Here is a 20,863-nt window from a genome sequence, read left to right as displayed (position 1 = left end):
TTTTCAATCTTTATTTCTGTTTTCGAATTTTTGTGTGTGTGTATTTCAAAATGTCTTCTGTCAAGTAAAATGTAATTTTAAAAACTTTGGTGTACAAAAAATGAGATTGATGTATCCTGTTTTTCTTCACAAAGCATGGCTGATGTGCTCTGACAGGAATTGCGAACATTCAAAACAGTAACAAGCTGCCTTAAGAAAATAAGATCACAGAAAGCTCTCACTTATGTCTTGAGATCCCTGTCTTCTCTAAGTCAGGGCAGCATGCCATCTTCTTTAGCATGCATTCAAAGTGTTTCCTGGAACGAAAACAGAACAATTATGCTTAAGGTACTTCCTGTAGAATAGCATAGAAGAAACTCCAGCTGGTTTGGGATGAGATAGTTTGGGTGCTGAGAAAATGGTTTTACTGAGGATGCTTTTCTTGGCAGAGCAAATTATTTCTTGTTAGATTAATTGTAGCAACCATGCTGTTACTGGCTCCTGTGCCATCTTAATCTCTCTGTACACTAACTGCAAAAGCTAGCTTTTCTTCTCAGCACTTCACTGTTGTAGAAAAGTTATAATCATGTTCTGGTTTGCAATTTGACTTTCTTCTGTCAAGGCACGCCTTAACATAGAGCAAAATTTGGAAAACGATTATGTCTTGATAACAGGAACTTTCTGATTTGGGAAGACTGATCATAGATGTGCTATTCTATTGTCTTGTCCTGTTCTTAACTTCAGCACTTGCTGAAGTTGCTAGGCTGATAAAATTTGTAAGCTAAACTTCTTAAGAACAGATAAATGCCTTCTGGAGAGATTTCATCAGGAAATACCTTTTCACATAATTTTCTTTTAATGAAGGAGGATGGTGGTGTTTCATATGGAATTCTGATTTCTGAACACCTTTTATCTGTTTGATCTGACACTCACCTATGTTCAACCTGTGATCACCTATGGTCAACCTGTGATTCCTTCCACTAAATATAAGGAAAAATTAATCAGGACTAAATACAGGAATTACAGAGTTCAGTCTCATTACCAGGGCAATAAAGCAGAACCATTTCACTGTCTGTCTGCCCCTCCTGTTGCTTTTGATGATATGTGTCCAGTTGATAGCCATACCCCAAGTTTCAGCTAGAATTTCTATCTGGGCTGTTAGCATTTCCAGGATGGATGAGGAAGGACTGAACAAGTGCAGTCCAAACAGATTGGATTTGCTTCTTATCCCTACAAATGGTGGGGCTGCAGCAAGCTGCTGCATTTGTGCATGAGAGAGAGAGATGTTGTGCATCACACACATAATACACCTAAACTGCAAGTAATTTTGCCTGCTGCATTTTCAAAGGAGAAGGGAAGAGGATTTCATTTTAGGAATTCACAGATGAAAAGGTATTCCAAATGCTGTAGCTGTGACTCTCATGGATTAGCCTGAAAAACTAATTGTTTTTTTCTTTTTGTTCACTGTGTAGGTAGACATGGACCTTTTGCCCAATTCCCAATCAGGATCCAGATTTTTACAGCAGATCTTCAGAGACGCACAGAACTTGCAAAGCTAGAGTTGTCTTTGTGAAATACAAGTGTAGTATAATAGTAAGTACAATTATATGAAGTGGGACGTGCGTTATTTCTGTAGTTAAAGGTGTTAATGTATTCTCATACATTTTTATTAAATGAAGTAAAAAATTAATGGCAAAATAATTGTAATATTTTGTAATGCAGTATGTTGTGTTTGGAGTCGTTGGGTGGACGGAAGCACTTTTATTTAAGGCAGCTCTCAGGTGCAAAACCATCTTACCGGAGATGTAACAGAAATCTTTGCTGATATTAAAAGGAAAGAAGTGGACACATTTCGGTACCTGCAAGTAGTCAGAGAGAGAATGGTGTGGAGGACTTGATCTCCAGTAGGTTTTTGAGCTCACTTGTTTGAGAGTCTGTTTGATGTTAGTGCTGTCACATCAACCAGATTTTTATTAAAAAGAAAGAAACAAAAGCAGTATCTCATGAGGCCTTTCAGGTTGGCATCTGTGGAATTATCACAAACTTTTATTACATAAGCACTGAGCAAATAGGGATAACTCAGCAAACACGACTCAGAATATTTTCCAGATTGCTCCTGATTGGTTTCTTGTTTTGATATAGAATTAGTTACCTTTACCAGCTTTGTACTTCTGAAAGGAAAGAAAGAATTGGAAAGTTTAAAGAGGGACAAGTTAATTTGTCGCAATCACCTATTTTCTACCTTGCCTGTATTTCATTCTTTTATTATCTCCATCCATGTGTATTTAATTTTGTCTTTTCCCTGGGCAAATAGTAAAATGTACTTTTTCAAACCCAGGTGTACCCATAGAATAGGCTATCATGTCCCTGGTTTTTGTGTTCATCCTGTTTCCTGGGAGTTACTTGGAGTTTTTGTTTTTCTCAAGAAGGGAAACATTTATTCCACTTGCCAAGTAGAGAAAAACTAATTACTTTGTTGAACAGCATCTGAATGGTAGTTTACAAATACTGTCCTATGAGCATGTTTTATCAACTCTCACCTCTTGACTAACACTGCAAGAATGGCAACAGAGGGTTTTATGATTCATGTTTTCAGTTGGCAATAGAAGTAAAGTCAGACTGATTTGTAACTCTTTTGGAAGTACTATTTCAAGCTGTTTATATGTTCAAGAAGAGATCACTGCACAGATGAAGATGTCTGCATTCAAAACCAGAATTCATTTTTGTAACAGGTGACTTTCATACTGTCTAATTTCAGGTTGGTAAGTACCTGAATTAGGAATCAGTAGATTCTCAAGAAAGTGTTTCTGAATATTTAAGTCAGCACTTTCTCTCCCATCTGACAGTATGAGCAGCTATGGTCTTGTCTTAGGAGCCTCAAAAATGAATTCAACAATTTGCTTAGTATTTACATACAAATCATTTTTTTTAAAAGATTCTATGTTTCACAGAAGTATAAGTTTGTTCTTCAGAACATCAGCCACAAATTCTTGACTTCACAAGTTAACCTTCATAGTAAGATTATACTTTTTTTTTTTTTCTTTTGGCATAGAATATGAAAGTACATTAATTCTTCACCTGAATTGTAATAACTTCAATTTACAAATGTTGAGCTAAAACAGGTGGATACTTTTCTTCAGATTAATTCAAATATCAGGTATGTTTTTGCATTTTATTTTTTTTCCTTTCTTTTCCTTCCTCCACACCTTCCTCCCCTCTCCCCTTTCCCTTCTTTCTTTCTTACAGCACCACAGTTCAATTATTACTGAAAATTTACAGGCTCCTTTTTCCCTAAATAATCAAATAAAGCAAATTAAATAAGCCAGAAAAAATCAGAAATATGCCTGGCAGACAGCTAGCCTACTAGTTTTCTTGTGTAATTGAATAATATTTATCAAATAAGCTTTGCATATACTGGAAAAAAAACAAGAAAAATTACGGACTATTAAAATACTTATGCCTGTTTTTCATTAGGTATGTACTGTCTTGAAAAGGTAAATGTGCATTAACACTTCAAGAGGAAAATACACAACTTCCTAAATGTTTTGGTGATAAATGGTTCTCTCAAGGTATATTTTGCTAGCATGATAAAAATAGCAATAATTTTATTCTGTTTCCATTTTATTTTTCTTTATATGTCCAGGATACCATTAATATATCTCTGTGAAAAGAATTTTTATCAGTAACTGCAGCATCTGGCATCACCCTCATGTGACTGAACAAAAAAATGAAACACTGTGGGCAGTCAGAAGGACTACCAATGCTAGTGGGTAAGGATATCTGCACAAAAATAGACTCTTGCTTTCTCATCTGTCATTTGTTAATCAAAATGGTTTACTCTAGTCTTTGGAAGTTAGTGAATTTGGACTCTGCTGAAGGTCACACGAAGTGTTTCATCATCAAAGTCCCAACACAAGACAAGTCGTACTTAAAAGATATGTTTTGATGGATTTCTCAGTTACAAGACGATATTCTTTGAGAAGAATGGTCCCCAATAGGAACCAGTAAATTACTTTTAAGATTGTAGATGGTTTTTTGAATTAGGAACAACAGGTGGTTGAGCAAAGGTGGTTCCACAGAAAGATGGGAAGAGAAAGTTTCTGCTGGTAGGCTGCTTCCTAGACTAAGGAAAAACACATCAAAAATTTTCTTTCTCAAAATTGGGGAAGAAGGGAAGAGTAGGATTTATTTTGCTTACCAACATGCAAGCAGTGGCACATGAGCCCAGCAGTTGTGAAAGCACCACCTCTTCAAAACAGCTGGTGGACATTAGGGTGCAAACTGTAATGTAACTTGAACAACTAGTTCTTATGTAAGTACCCATGTTTCAGTCCTTGCCTGATTTATGGCATAGAGTTTGCACAAGGCTCTGTTCTATTCTCTAATATGCAGAGATGATCTGAGGCAATTTTTAATGATGTCTATTCAATACAGGTAACTCTTGTGTCAAAGTAAAATCCAAAAACATCAAAAAACAAGCTCAATATATTTCAATATTCTTAATATTTAGCTGGTATGGCTAATAGTCTGCACGCATTTCCTGGAGAACCTTGTCAAAAATATTTGCTCAGATCACATAAATGTAGTTTCCATTCAAGAATTTCTGCTGGTAATTGATATTCTGGCCCAGTGTTTCTACCTGGAGCCCTGCTGAGTGGGACTCATGGCTGTTGGTTGCTATAGGTTGCTATCAGAACAGTCTAATAGTTTTGTAAATCAGTAGTTGTTTTCACTCAGAAATTCGAGTCAAATATGAAATGAGACTTAGCTAAAGATGGAGAACGATGACGGGTTATGAAATGTGGCACCTGAAAAGGGTGTAGTTCATAATCTTTCAAGTCTTGTGTATTAAAATTAAAATAGCATCTATTTTAGTCCTACCAGCAAACAGCTTGCCAGTAAGTACTTGCTGAAATTCTTGGTGTTTCAAGAGCTAAATCTGGCCATAAGCAGCTGGAAGAAATCATTGTAAAATGCAGGAAAAACAACGCAAGTGCTTCTGCTGTATTGTTTAGCAGGAGACACCCGAATGCATTGCAGAAACCTGACTGTGCTGCAAGGTGAACTGAGATAGCTGTTCTTCATCTTTTTCTACTTGAAGAACCAAAATGCCTTATTTTTGGAGTGGGTCAGCCCAGGGTTGTTCCAGCTTCCATACTGTCACCTCAGTAAGATGAACAGAATGATGACTGTCCCATCTGTTATTTATGCCTTTGAATTGATTCTATGAATGACTGTTTTTTCATTCTTATATTCATTTACCACACAAGTGAGACTGCAAGAATCAATAATACCTTTTCAAAATAATTCTGCAGAATGTTACTGTTGACTAAATTTTCTTAGTTGTTCACCTTATCATAAAATAAATCTGCTTGTTAACAGAAAAACCATCACCGTAAAGTTAAAAAAGCTCATTTTGTGCTGTACTAAGATTGCACTGAATTGCATCTCTGGAATCAACCACAGGTGTGGTTTCAGATTTTAGACTGTGACTGTTAAAAGTGCCGTGTTTTCCCTGGCCCCTTTTTCATTTGTAACCCAAGTACCAAGAAGACAGCTAATGATAAAATGCTGGAAGATCCACCATTAACTGCATAGGCAGCAGTGATTTGCCTCGCATTATCTAGCTTTCTTCACTGCACAGATCCTATAGGTCCTGCATGCACAATGCGAGCAATTACTGGAGCTGCTGAACTCTAAGAAAAATGCTTATCTTCTGAAATGGCAGCTCTGCTTTCTTCTGGTCTGAAGCCCAGATGTTAGAAATAGGCAGATCATTTTCTTTTCTCAGATTTCTCTCCTAACAGAAATCTTGATCTTGGTTTCAGAAATGGTTACCATATCTTTGAAGCACATCACATTTATCTGTCAGTTATGGCTGCGTGGTCTACAGATAGAAAATGACATTTGTAGTTTATATAAATGAAATTTACTCATTTTAAGTCTCATTTTAAGTATATTTATGGTTAGCTTGCTTACTTTATTTGCTTTTTATTCCTGCATTAACTCTTATTTGAAGAATGTATGTGATATTTAGGGAAATTTTAATGATTCCAAAACCATTTCAATATTTAAATGCATCTAAAATATTTTTTATTAGTCTTCTGTAGATGAAGACCTTTAAAATGCAATTGGTGTCAACCACAATGCCTTGTGAGTCATTCTGGGCTATTAAGAAGCATACTAGTCATTTCTCAAGCCAGCACTTTTAAAACAAAGTCCTAATTCATGGACTATTTGGAAAATGTTAAATAGTAAAATAGTTCTCATCAGCAGACTAATCCCACTGTAAGCAAAGTGAATTACATTTGTCTGTAGGCACATCTATGTATCCTTATCACTCTGTTTTCTGCACTCTGTTCTACTGTGCAGTCTGGTTCCTCAGCCAGTCTTCATATTGAATTTTGCTGAAGTAGTTATAATAGTTATATAGTAATAATTATTTATAATACTAAATATTAATTCTGCAGTTCATGAAATTGTTCATAAATGTACTTCCATCACCTGGCTTAAGGATGTAGCCCTAGTGCCTTGGGTTCAGATAATACTTCGGAAAAGCGTGCATGCTGTTAGTGCTCCTTTTTTAAAGTGAAAAACAGCAACACAAAAAGAGAGACTGCCAGAATCAGACAGACAAGCATCGCTGTCCTCAAGGTGATATAAACAGATTTCTCCATTCCTCTCTCTGGATTCCATTGCTATCTAAACTGCAGGTCAGATGCTGACTTACTCTGCCTCTGGTTGATCTGTTATCTGCTGCTGTACCTGCTCTCAAGAGTATATTTTCTTGCCAGCCATAGCTGTCACTGAAGTTTTCCTTTTATCCGGTAGTTACGTCTCAAAGAATTAGAGACATTTTAATAACTGGTACGTTGTTTCCTAGAAACACTTTTTATTTATGGTTACACTTACACAGTTACACAGTATGTATAAATGCTATACAAAAGATGTTACCAAAAAAGCCAACGATTTGGTATTTTTTTGACTTTCCGAATCAATTTTTCAATGTGTTGTGGCTGTTAAGGAATTCGGCCTCCTGCCCTCCTGCCTTTCACTCTCAGAGATACCTTCTACTCCTCAGAAATGTACTTCTGGCAAAGGAGACAGAATGCTTAAATAAAGCTTCTGGACATATTTTCAGCTGCTCTGTGGGTTCATCTTCATAACCCACACAGCGAGGTGCGTTGTAACCCACCCTCACTATAGTTGTTCCTGGGATGTAGGTAAGTGTGGATTCTATCAGAACATCGGGATACTCTGTAACAACATTTGGCTATTTATCATGTAATATGGAAATGTTTCATTTCAATAAAACATCAAGATATCAGACCTCTAGGGAGATTGCATCACAGATCAAAATTCATGAAGTAATTTTAACAGGAAAGAATTAAAATATAGATATTTGCAGCAAACATGCATTGGGAGAAGTAGGAAAATTACTGTTGTGCAAAGCTTGGCTTTGTGTAAGTGCTTTTCTAATACAGAACTTGTCAACAGAAAAATAAGCAAAAAACTGTTCTATACGTGCTCTTTGCTATAAAGATGGACTGTATGATGAGGACATAGATTGTATTATTTATTCCAAACACTGACCAGTATTTAGAGTCTAAAAGGGGACAAAAAGCATGGGAAAAGTTTCTTAAGTGTTTTTCAAATAGTGTTAATGCCAACCTGTCTGTATTTTGGCACACTTACCTTCCTGTTGCGATGGTATTACTGAGCCTGAATAGCTACAAAACTCAAATGTAAGGAAGGAGAGTCACATGCCAGCAAGCTCTAACTTTCAAAATACAATATTTCTTCATCTGCAGTTGGCAAAAGCAACCAACAGCCATGAAAGGGCTGTATCTCAGTGAGGAATTAGAGGGCTCTAAAGTCAGCTTCTACTTCCAAACCAATTTTTATCCTTGTTGACATAGTATATGAAAATACAGTAATAATCAAGTCGTGCTGTGGGCCTCGTTCCCTCTAGCTGGAGGCACTGTTGGAATGCTATTAGTATTGAGATAATAAATCTGAAACCAGCTGATAGAAAAGTTCCATTTGTATTTTAAAATGTCCAATTATGCCAGTATTTCTGTGATTAATACACAGGGCTGTTTACACAAATGAGAAATGTTCTACATTTTGAGCCCTCCTTTTAATACAGATTTGGGTCACAGCTTACTTTCAAGCAGGCGCCCGCAGTTGATCTAACTCAGAGAGACAGTAACAGATGGCAGGAGAAAGGAGGAAGAAAAGGATCCTGCTCCTGATAACCCCCATTGGTGACTGTGGGGCATGGGCTTCCTCAGCTGAGGAGGATTTCTATGTAGTGAGCAGACATGATGTTTTCATTAGCTGTCATTAACTTATCTAACCACTTTTAAACCTGTCCAAGCTTTATATAGTTTACAGATTTGTGGCTTGAGAATTAATTTCTTGTGGTGCAGGAAATCTATCATTTTCTCTTTGTGATTTTCTCTGTCTTCATCATGTTCTCAGTCCCTTTTTTCAGTGCAAAAGACAAAAGATCTTTTGCATATGTATGTCTCTTACCTTTGTTCATCTCTGCCGTTGGTACTTTTATTGTTATTCTTTCTGTGTTTGTAGGGAAGCATTATTCGAGTACAAATGGATTCATAGAGCTAAGGTCCTTATTTTCTTTTTGGTAAGCTCTGAAATCCATCCAGTTGTTTTGACTACTACCTCGCATAAAGTTGCTATTAGCAAAAAATAAAAAGTAATTACAAGATTTTTGCACTCTGTATGTTACCAGTGTTAAAACCCCAAGCACACTGCTTGGAAATTATCGACGTAGAACTTAATCTGCCATTTTATTGACTGTTTTTAGTCAGTGTCGTGAAAACTTTTTTCAACACTGTGCTGATTACTTCCAATCTCACTCTTCTATTTCAGGTTAGAGGACAAACCTGCTCACCCTTCCATGTGCACTCTTCCACATCGGTTATGCAAATATTAGAACAGCCCCATCAATGACCTGTGGGGGATCCTGGTAACTGATAACCAGGTTTTAAAAGCCAGTGGAGGGGTGGAATTGCCTTCACCAGAGCGACAGTGTCTTGAGAAGCCCAGAAACACCACAAGTTTAGGTTACAGGCTGATATGCAAATGCTCTAATGATGAACTTTTGATATCTTCTAAGAGGAAACTACAGTCAGTTTTTGTAATTAAATCAGGACAGTTAAAAAACTTAAGGGGAGACAGAAGACCGCTGTTTAGACTAACGCAATCTTACAGAACAGTGAAACGTCTAAACACTACTTGCATTCAATGCTAGCTGCCCATCAGGCTCTCCTTATCCAACACAGGCTAAGACAGCAGTCCTGTGCAAGAAGCAACAGTTTTTCACATGTGAAGGAACCGAAGAAAGCTGAACATGTTCATGAGCAGGGCTGGGGTTGTGCTGCTGTGCCTGTGGTATTTGCCAATAGCTTGACAACAAAGTGTCACAAGAGTAGTACTAGAAAACTCAACAGCTGGCTCAGAATTGCTCTGTTGCTCTGAGCGATACCTATATACACTCCCTTTGTGTTTGAGCTCTCCTTTTCACATTTTGTTACCAGGTCTTACACATTTTTGTCTACTTTGTGCTTGCATTTGGAAAGCATATCTGATGTTCTGCCCAAAAACTGGCTTAAGATAGGGTAGTTCAAACTGCTTTAAAGCACACAGCTTATTTAGATTTTTTACTTTAAGAATGGAACCAGAGAAAATAGCTTTAACAATATAGAAGGTGGTGGAAGCCTCTGGAAACCGGAAAGATCAGTGCTAAGGAAATACAAGTATCGCTTTTATGGAAATATAATTACACTGAATGTTCCTTATTTGTTTCAGGAGCAATGCAACTGGGTGTGATGGAGCAAAAGGCGTTTGTGACTAATGTGAGCGAGGTCGGCAGCTCTGCGCTAGGAAAGGCATCGTCACAGAAACGATTTGCATAAGGTAAGTACAGCCTAATGTGCTGCTGACCGCTCCATCAGCCAAAATAGTACCGCAGGTCACTAAACAAGCACAAAAAACAATTCAGTATCTTTTTGTTACTTCTTTCTATCAGCCTAAGCATGGAGATCACGCTATGAATGCCCTCTTAAGGGAGTCCCAAAGCTTGTGCAAATGCAATCTGGTAAAAACTAGAGGTTTGGCAGTGCACATCGAAGAGTTATGAGATAGCATGAGAAGACTTAGCAGAGTTCGAGCCTGTTCCCCACACAGCTCCTTGTGCCTTGCTCTGCAACAGCCAAAGCATTGGTCTGTTATAAACATTAGTCTGATCCTAAATCCAAGACACAGCACCATATCAATACTAGGCTAAGTCTATCCCAACCACAATAATGAGAATGACTAAGTTCTGTTTCACCCCACAGAAATGTAGATTTAGAAACAATTTTTACTACAGCAGTTTGCTCCTTCCTTTCTTGCCTCCTCTCTATCTTATCAAAATATGAATTAAATTTTTAGAGTGGTGCAAATTAGAAATCATGGGTTTACTGGATTCCTCACACACTCACAGTACTGCATCTTCATGTGTCCCTACATAAATGACTTCTAACAATACGATATTGGGAGAATGACCTGGGGGATACAGTTTTATAGATTAGGGCAGCTTCAGTCTTTCAGAGGCTCACGTGGGCCAAGTTGTGTTTTGTACATTTGGGATAGGAAAGATCCTCTGTTGTAGCCACTTTTCTTTTCTGCAGCAGTGCAGCACCCTCTCCTATACAGCAGCCTGAAGTGCTGCCTCATTCTCCTTCGGGCTTTGTTCCTTGAATAAAACAGACAAAGATCTCTTGCAATGTTTTCTGCCCCCGCAGAAATATAGGGATTTCAGAACAAGATCAGAATTGCTCAGAGGCAGTGCAAGAGTAGTCCCATGGCTAAAAACAAAATCCAAATAACAATGGAAAATTGACTACCTACTAGTATTTGCTAATAGAGGAGTGTCACTGCTAAATATCCTTGTACTGCTTGTATCCATCAGGATGCAAATGTGGTGGTATTTTTTAAGTTTATGCAAAGACCTCAAGAAGAACTGAATTAACTCTCTGCAGCCCGAAAGGTGCAGCAATCTTTTTCTCTTCAGCCCCATCCTTGTCTCACAGCTATTTTAATAGTGATGCTGGGATCCCAGCCTTTGACAGGCACCATAACTTTTCAGGCACCACTGCATACTGTATGCACTCAGAGAAAAGAAACCTTCAGGTAGTGACCTCATCTTAAAAACAAAAAAACCAAACACTCCCACCAAAAAGAAATTAAAAATAAAAAATAAAAAAAATCAGGAAGCTCAGAGGCTGCCAGATGCTGTCATCTTCTGCAATCCTGCTATTCATTTCACTTGGATCCTTACTATGTACACACCTCTGCCCTTTAAGCCATGAATGGAGCTGTGGAGATCTCCGCAGCACCACCTTCAGCACAGTAAAGAGACAGAAGAGATGATGCTGGCCAGAAATATGCTCATCCTGAGTGCACATTGTGGCACCATGCCACACAAAATCACTGCTCCAGAAAAGAGAAAAAAAAAAAACTCTTTTCACCCCGTGCCAAAGAACCAGAGCATGTGCGGATGAGTAACAAAATGGAGCGTGCTAAAAGAGCAGGAAATAAGTTCTGGGTTTCTTATTCAGCTTTCTCCCTCCTCTAGATACATTCTGCCTTATTTTTGCTGCACATCTTCACAAGATTTTTTCTTTTTTTTTTTGCATTGCTACCATCTAATGGTTATAATGTCTTTGCCTTAACTCTAATGGCAGCAATTTTGTCCCACTCATATACAGATTTCAGACAAAAATCATACAATAGCTTTTGTCTTTTTGTCAAAAAAGAATAGTAGTAAAATACCAAAATTACCATCAGACTTCCATCACCCCTTTTTCCCTCTTTCTGGGGGGTAAAGTCTTTCTTCCCTCAGTTTTCCTGAATTTCTAATGATGAAGAAGGTTATGATTAATTTGCAGACAGAGTAACCCTTTTCTGAATGCACACTGCTCAATAAATGAACAAGCTGCTTACAGTAATTAAAGTAATGTCATCCTGTGCTCAAATTGCTTGTGCTAATAGGGCTAATTGGCAACAGAAAGCATTAACTCTGATTAGTCATACGTGTCTAATGTCATCACCAGTGCCTATAATTTTCTACACAGAGGGAATTTCACATCTGTTTTAAATCACTTGTCTGTTGTCTGCATCGGTGTTCTTTCCTACGTTATTTTAATCAAAGGTTATTGTATTACAGTAAATGATAGAAAAGTTTATTTTCTTTTTTGAAAGTAAAGAAGCGCACGGCGGAGAACACGACGTTAGGGAGTGCCAAGTCACTCATTCTGAAGTATTTGATTGCAACTAAATTAATAAGTGTGGATTTTCCTCCTTTCGCATATAGCCAGCTGTGCCCTCCTACAGGATGTAGATCAGCTGGAACAGAACATCCATCTAATCAATTTAGACCACAAGCTGTATTTCCCAGTAAAACAGATGAGCCAGAAGATCCATTTTAAATTTATTTTGGAAATTTGCAAAGAATTATTTTCAGGAACACGAACTTCCCAGCTTTTGCCCTCTTCATTGCAGGCAAACTTTTGGCCGCAAATAGAACAATTGTTGTTCAATCGATCCAAACAGACAGGCATTATATTGTCAACAATCCAGTGGCTGCAAAACGCAGCTTCCGAGATCAAGGTTTACTCCTCCTTGCACTCCTGCCCCTCTTGCACAACTCTTTTTCCTGTTTGGAGATTCTGTTGTCCCTTCCGTTACCTACCACCAATTTCTACAAGCGCTTTTCCTAAGCTATACTTAGGAGATGTCTGGAATTGACATGGCTTTGTGTTCTCTGTTCATATTATTACAATTTTTGAAAGCATGAAACTGTCCTCAAATTCTGTAGCTGACCTTTACATGTATTCCTTTGCTAACTTTTCCGACCGTCCAGTTTTAGCCAACATAATTTTATGGCAACATGTGTGCAGCCAGGAGTTGGACTCAGCATTTCTTGTGGGTCCTTTCCAATTCAGCAAAGACTACAATTCCATCATCAAATCATGTTTAAAAAAAAAAAAGGTTTTTTTTTTTTTTTTTTTTTTTTTTTTTTTTTTTTTTTTACAGATTTGCTGTACTGAACTTTTGGTTTTGAAGAAAAAAGTCAGGTGGAAGGCAGTGCACTCCTACAGACAGCTAATGATGTAAAAAGGCAAAAGATGATGCTAAAGCTTTTTTTGTATCATTTTAATGCTTTAGATACATGTAACAATGTCACTGTTATTATTTGTTACATCTGGCCCCTTAATTTCTATAATACATCGCACCAATACCAAACTAAGAATACTGACACAGTGTGCTTTTTCAATTGCTATCAGAATAGTATTTTACCCAGAACTATTAAAAATAGTCAGTGAATAAAATTAATGCTCTCCATATACAGCCAGAGGCAAAGTACTGGCTCATAAAGCAGGAGGAATGAAGTTTTTGTTGTACAGCACTGTCCTGAATCCAACTTCTGCCACATCTTGAAAGTAAAACAGTATGCCAAAGACAACACTGCCCAGACTTTTCAGTGCCATAAAAGCCAGAGCTACTTGTAGTAGAAGAGTAATTAGAAGCTGGAATCAGCTTATCTGTCCCCCGGGTGTAATCATTTTCCTTAGAGTGTAGAAAAATCTCATCTCTAACACCTCTCTCTTATGTCCTGCAAGTAACTAAGGATAAAGCTTTTATACAGAAGGGAAACAAGGCTCTTTTATCATGAGCAGCATTGGGCAGTACTGACATAGTGAGTGCTGCCCCTCCTTCATTTCTTGCAGGAGCAAGTTTGTCTCATTGTTTAGGTACTCTGCTATTTACTGCAATGTTTTATCAGTTTCATCTACAGCCACTACGAATGGCGAGGCAGCAGTGAGCAGTCCTTGCACACAGATTCATACCACCATGGCAAAGGCAGGAGGGGCCCAGTGTGTCACCTGCATGAACAGCTAGAAGTCACTGTAATGGAGTAAGAACGCTCCTAAAGATCAGCAGGCAACAACTCAGGTGAGTTAACTTCCTTTGGATTGCACTAGACCATTCCTTAGGCCAGCTGGAAGTTATACCACAGAGACCCTGCCTTTCCCATACAGAATGCTAGAACACTTTAATCTGTGCAATACCAAATTCAAAGCCACACAGTAAACCTGTTCATGATTTCTTGAGAACAGTGCTGGTGGCAGTTGTTGAAAGAGCTAAATCAATCATCTCACCAATGTATCAAGAACAGAAGCATAACTGCCAATAGATTAACAGCACCAGTACAAGTTTATAGATGAAGTCAACAGTGATGATTCAGTCACCAATACTGGAAATCCCATCTCTTACCTAAGTTTCTGAGAAGCCACAAACACATGAACAAAAAGGCTCAAGTATTTCATGCCTACGAGAAGCACAGCAGGACCCTCTTTGACGAAAGTTGAAGTTGGCCTCAAAACTGGAGGCATCAGTTCCTCCTCCTCCCCAAATCCAATTACAGCCATGCTGGCCAGACACCAACAGAAGCATCAACATTTTCAGAGACAGAAGCTAAAGAACATTTTGTATTACTGAAGTACTTCAGTATGGGCTGAATCATATGCACACGTGCCTCTTCCTCCTAGGATTCTAGAGCTGAGTGCATTTAGGGTATGCACCACTTACATGGCACCTGGCTGCATAATGTACTTTACTCATACATGTACGTATATCTCTGTGTACACAGATTAAAAGTTCTCTTATGTGCTTGGGTATACTGCATGAATTGGGTAAATAACAATAACTTGATGTCAGCTTCCACATCCCAAGTACAGAGAATTGTGTCTTTAAAGTACTTTAAACTAGACATAACTCAGTGCCAGCATTAAAATAAAAAAAAAGCTGCACACTCAGTTTGCCCCTCAGCTTCTCAAGCTTAATTCTGAGGAAACTACAGCAAAATGGAAGAACGTGATTCTGTAGATACATCAGCATCCCAAAATTCCTCGTTATGACCCCTTCCGTTTTGAATGCTGGCTGATCAACATGCACAAGTCCTGCATGGCTCACTCCAGAGCAGAACTCTTCTCATTTGAAAGCACGTCTCAATGATGGTCTGGCAGAGAATACAGAATAACCACATCCATCTTTTTTGTTTTGTTTTAATCATTTTTTAAGCCAAGCAGCATTAGCAAGTGATTAGTAAGTGTTTTTATAAGGACATAGGTAATAGATATAGTGCTCTGGGGAAACAAGGTCACTTCAATTTCAGCAGACAGAGCCACTAGGCTTATGTTAGCTATCTCATCTCACTGTCTGATACAGGAGCCATTAGATAACAGTCAGCATTTCAGATCTTCCAGTAGGAAAAACAACAACAGCAACAACGAAGAGTGATTTTCCTGCCACTCATTTTTGTTTGGCATGAGGAGCAACAGGTTTTATTTGTCATGTATGCATCATCAAGCTTCAGAACCTCAGAAAATGAACCAAATTAACCTACTACCCAAAATGAAATTGTGGCCTCTAACACAGTTTAGATAAAAAGGGAAAGGGAAGAACCTACCATTAGTCACATGCATTTCTTTCTCTCAACAAAAGCAGAAGAAGTCACACATACTGGAATTCAAAAGCAGTCCAGGCATATCTGTAAATAACAGGTTCAGGTTCCTTTTGAGAAAGACAAGGCAACACTACGACTTCCTTGAGAATCAACCACCAACGTGATCGTTCCCAGACTAAAACAGTGAGACAGGCAGCTCGGTCTGAGCGATTGGGCAAGCTGCATCTCACGACTGAGAAACCTGACTCAGCAGCTAGTCCAGATTTGGGTGACTGCACATCACATACAGAACAGATAATTGTGATTTAAGTTAAGAGCCTTCAGAATCCAAATTTCAAGATGCAGAGAACACAGACCGCAGAAAAGGCACCCGCCAACACTCATAAGAAATAAAAAATGAGAAATGAGAACACTCCTCTTGAAGTAGGTCTTGGAATCAGCATTACATTATTTAAGGTTTATTATTTTTATATATAAAATTATTTAGGCTGATGGACTAAAGGTAATCTGAGCTCATCTTGCACAGTACCTGCTGATTCAGAGAGAAAGAAACGCACCAGACACTAACCCTGACTCATCTATAGGAGAGAGAAATGTTGAAAAATACTACTAGCTGAGCACAGTTCTCTTCACTGCTTTAGCTTGTAGCAGAAGAGGAAGAAGTACGGTGGGACTTCCTGTGATGTCACAAAGACAAGTTTAATACTTCTATTTTTACGTTAAGAATCTTTTTAATTCTATGAGCTTATGATTCCTCCATACTGTAACCTTAGTTCTAACAATAATGGCATAGAAGGATGTCAATGCTTTACTTGATAGAAAATAAGATGCAAAAAAAAAAAAAGACAGAAGCTTAAAAAAAAAAAAAGCTTGTTGCTCTCACATTATCTTTTAATTTTCATTCTGATTTTGAGAAACAATGCACACGTCTTCAGTAAAGCCTGAAGCACTCATGCTGCATTGCACTACTGGCCAGAGGTGATGGTTAAGTATATTAATAGGAATTATTTATTGTATATAACTGGCTAACTGTATAAAGTGTATGTCAAAACAAAGTAATCTCCAAGGAAATTAAAACTAATTCCAACAGGAACATAAGTTCATTATGAAAAATTCATCTTCCTACGTCTTTCTTACCTCCTCATGGGAACGTCACAGTGAGTTTTCACAGTGTGCAGCTGACAATGCAGAACTCAGTTTGAGAGGCAGAGACAAAAGCTTACTAGCAGAAAGAGAAACTCCATTCCAAGGCGTGGTTAAAATGAGTTGAATTCACAAGGATTTACTGAGATTACTTCAGCTGTCCTGCTGTCAGTGAATACCTGTCAACTCACTCAACAGAAGGCATCATATTATTAATCAAGCTTATACCTTTATTTAAATGGAATAACCTTGCTGAAAAATTTCGGACAAGGCTTATACTTTTAACAAAGGTTTGCACTGATGTAAGCAGTCAAGGTGGCGAGATTCATCCACTCTACCAGGTAACAAAGACAGGTCTGACACGGCTGGGTGCTACTGCACATACTGCTGCTCTGGCTATGCTTGCAGAAGTCCTTTCACAGAGGAGTCCTAAATCCACTGTCCTTTCATATGCCACAGCACCCCCATTTTCAGTGACTGCACCTGTACCCATTGCCACGAGCACCATCACGTGCTGCAATGCAAGCATTCAGAACAAGGTTGAAGTAAGCTTGCTACGACTGGCTAACTGCTACCAGATACTGCAGAACTGCAGAAAGTCAAACCCACCCAGAGGTATTTGACGTTAATCCATCTTGCAAATACCTTCTGAGAGAACTGAAGTTCACTGCAAGCAAGTCAAATTTGATTAAACAGATTGGGTAACAGAGCCATTTCCCTTCACTGCCAAAGCTTTCCCTTCAAGTTCAGGATTTTCAGAACAAGTAATATACTTGTGGGCAAAACACACCACAGACCTCAGAACAAGCTTGCTACGTCAAATCTAGTTTAAATCCCAGGTTTAACACACCTCCCAACTTAACAGCAAGTGCAGTAGCTCAGAATCAGACCACTAGAATCAGCATAAAGTAGGTCGGCTTACCTTCTCTCTAGCACACCTTTTAGATAGAAGGCAGACTACAATGAAGGAACAATCTGCATTTACCACCATCACATCTCTACTCACCTGAAAGCACATGGTAGGAATTGAGGGAAAGGAGACAAAACACTCCTTTTCAATTTTGATCTCCTGTATGAACTAAGTAGCAGACTGTCACATCAGTTCACTATCGGAAGGAAGGACAAACTACGAGACTTGGCTGAACTGCAGGCAACAGGGCTGAAATACAGTTAATGACTGACACTCAGTCAGTTCACTCCTCTTGGCCATGTAAGAAGTGAACGCACCTTGCTAGCGAGGTACAAATCACTTCACTGGAAGGACAGAAGTGAGACACCACACTGCTCTCCTGCGCGTGGAATTTACAGCTGCACTGCAATTCCTGCACTGAAGTGAGCACTTCTGTTTCCAAAACAGATTAGAAAGTGACGAAAGGACAACTGCCAACCTCAGCATTAATAGGTAACACTTTCAGCAAAGGTGCATCTGGAAGCAATTCCGCAATTAAACAACATAAACGGACTCAATTCCATCATTTATAAGGTACAAATAAAAAGGCAACTATAGTTTCCAAGTCCTTCTATCATAATGTTTTCTTTCTCCGTTTTCACACAGCTGATGAGTTTGCAACAAGTCGCTACTAACATCTTTGGAGGAAAATGCAAGACAGGAAGCAGTAAGTGCAATGCCATTGGACTTTTTTCCTTTTTTTTTTATTTCTGTATGCAATGTAATGTTTAGGCACGTTGCTTGGGACGCTTTCTAAAATAAATCATTGGCCATTGTTTAGAGTATCCTTTTGGCTTTAAATACTGGTCAGGAAAACAAATGATGTAAAAATAAATGAATATAATTATTACAGAAATAAAAATGGATTTGCATCTAAAAGTGCAGGAGGTGAAGTACTTTAACCCTTTCACCAGACAATGTGGCAATATACAGAATATTGCTTCCGTTTGTTTGAGAAGGCTGTTGGAATTGTACACTGACATAGAAAATTATAAATTACACAGAATTAGTTTCCATAATCACTATATATATATACACAAACCAGCTGCGAAAAAAACTGGTTTAGAACATACAAATGAAAGCCTCACACAGATCAGTACAGTGAAAGTAACAATTAACATGCTCTGCTGCCAAAATTGGTATTAAAAGAACACTATATACTTTTAAAATGCGTGTACTGTAATTACATTAGCAGCACGGGCATTTCATTTACTTGACTTGTCTAAGAGGATCACAGCGTTTTAAATACGCAGATTGTTCTGAAATGTTCCATCGTGTAATGCTGGGGATTAAAGTAAATCTTGGTGAATGGGTTAAAAGGCAGGTGAATCACTTAACACAACAAGCCATGTGCACTTCAAATATTCTAGTGTTTCACCTGTAAGGTATTGTTTCAAGCAAACAAGACTTAACAGAACATATGGCTTTACAGTAACATCAATTTGTCAACTAAGTTGTAGCAATAAATACTTAAAATCTCTACCAATAGACTTACATTTTTGATCTGTTTTAAACAATACAGAAAACAATTACCAATTAAAAAACCTGTTGTAAAATGTTGAACACCAAAATTCTCATTTAAATCACTTCTGTAAGCTAAAACAACCAAAATAACGTTTATAGGGCATTTCAGTTCTACAATTCTTTGCCAACCCGGAAGAAACATGAATTCAGGTGTGGGGTTTTTTTTTTGGTTGTTTTTTTTTTTTTTCCTTCTTTTTACAAGGTGAAAAATGTATGAAAAACTGCTAAATACTTTGGTCACACTAATCGTCAAATAGTTATGTCTCAAATACATTAGATTTGTGTATTCACTTTTTTTTATAAAACTATTCTTACAGCCATTTTTAACTATAGTAACACTACTGTCATCATTACATGGGTGGCAGGATCTTATTTCACAGGCCACCCGTTAATTAGAACAATACAATATAAACATACGCAAAAATTATTGGTATTTCTCAATGTGCAATATTTTTACACTTATGAATTTCTGTACAATGTCTTAAAATCTAGAATATAAATGTTGCTGGTCCTGATCCCTTGCAAAATTAGTGCAGCAGTAACTGGCTTCAACAGGCTCTAGATGAAATCCTCAAGAAACGCTCAAACCCCCAGGTATCAGTTCATTTTCTTCAGCCAAGGCAGCAGACATCACATATCATACAGGGCCATTAACAGATGTCTCTCCTAAAAGGGTGCGTTGATCAGTCCTAAGAGGCCAAAAAAGGATGTAAGTGCACAAGAAACAGGTGGTGTCAATTTTTTTTTTTTTTTTTTTTTCCAAATGCCCAAAATTGCAGACAATGTTAAATTAACAAAACTAGGAAGAGCTGCTGAATTCCTCGAGGTGGAAAGTCCTTGCAGAGAGATCTTGACAGATTAGAGCACTGGAAAATCACCAGCCACATGGAGTTCAACAAGAGCTGGATTGCCCATCGGTCAGCCCTGGCCGTATATACAGACTGGGGAAAAGAAGCTGGAGAGCAGCCCCACAGAAAGGGATCTGGTGTTCTGGCTGGTGGCAAGTCGATGTGAGCCAGCAGTGTGCCCTGGCTGCCCAAAGGGGATGCACCAGGCCCAACAATGCTGCCGGGTGAGGGGAGGGATTGTCCCACTCTGCTCTGCACGGCCTCGCCTCTAGTACTGCATGCTATTTGGGTGCCACAATGCCAGAAGGACATAAAACTGTTAGCATCCAGAGGAGGGCTGTGAAGACGGTGAAAGGTCTGGAGGGCAAGGTGTGAGGAGCGGCTGAGGTGCCTGGGTGTGCTCAGCCCAGAGCAGAGGAGCTGAGGGCAGCGCTGAGCTTTGCTCTGTGTGACAGCGACAGGGCTGGAGGGAACGGCATGGAGCTGAGTCAGGGGAGGGTCAAGGGAGTGTTAGAGTAAAGTTCTGCATCAGAGGGTGGTGGGCACAGCCCCCAGGTTCAAGGAGCATTTAGACAATGCTCAAAAATACAGTTTAGTCCTGGTATGGGCAGGAGTTGGACTCTGATTTCTGTGAGTCCCTTCCAGCTTGGGAAGTTCTGTTCAGACAAGGTTGTCATTAGCAAAGGCTGTGACATTTCTTCCAATCTACTGTTCTGATTACAAGGTTCTAAACATTTGCCCCACAGGGAAGCCAAAAACCACAAGTTTTCCTGCAAGTATAATTAAACTTCTCAGAATAGAATTCCACAGAGCTAAAAAGAGGGAACAAGCTAATTACAGGCTCATCCTTTTCTGAAGTTCTTTCTATCTCGTTTGGCA

General features: G+C 38.6%; 1 protein-coding gene and 1 long non-coding RNA gene across 16 annotated transcripts in view; one reads left to right on the top strand and one right to left on the bottom strand.

The window, feature by feature from the left end:
• LOC104911054 (uncharacterized) overlaps window positions 1–18,509 on the top strand; it is a 34,085-nt gene extending 15,576 nt beyond the window's left edge. For 7 of the 8 annotated variants that reach the window (XR_014883452.1, XR_014883450.1, XR_004159859.2 and 4 more), the window contains 5 exons: window positions 1,452–1,572; window positions 3,032–3,136; window positions 3,623–3,749; window positions 8,878–9,924; window positions 13,838–18,509. This is a non-coding gene — a long non-coding RNA (uncharacterized LOC104911054). The remainder of the gene's footprint in view (window positions 1–1,451; window positions 1,573–3,031; window positions 3,137–3,622; window positions 3,750–8,877; window positions 9,925–13,837) is intronic. The other variant, XR_014883453.1, reaches the window with a different exon arrangement.
• PPP6R3 (protein phosphatase 6 regulatory subunit 3) overlaps window positions 18,285–20,863 on the bottom strand; it is a 51,416-nt gene continuing 48,837 nt past the window's right edge. For all 8 annotated transcript variants that reach the window (XR_014883446.1, XM_085224407.1, XM_085224403.1 and 5 more), the window contains one exon: window positions 18,285–19,825. Coding sequence is in view for 7 of the 8 variants with exons in the window: in XM_085224407.1 (XP_085080533.1) it covers window positions 19,774–19,825 (52 nt within the window). In the remaining variant the exon portion in view is untranslated. The remainder of the gene's footprint in view (window positions 19,826–20,863) is intronic.

Source organism: Meleagris gallopavo, chromosome 5 (genome assembly GCF_905368555.1).
Source record: "Meleagris gallopavo chromosome 5, MGAL_WU_HG_1.1, whole genome shotgun sequence".
Classification (NCBI taxonomy): Eukaryota; Metazoa; Chordata; class Aves; order Galliformes; family Phasianidae; genus Meleagris; species Meleagris gallopavo.
Note: the sequence above shows the minus strand (reverse complement) of the source record. Positions and strands in the feature narration are given on the sequence as shown.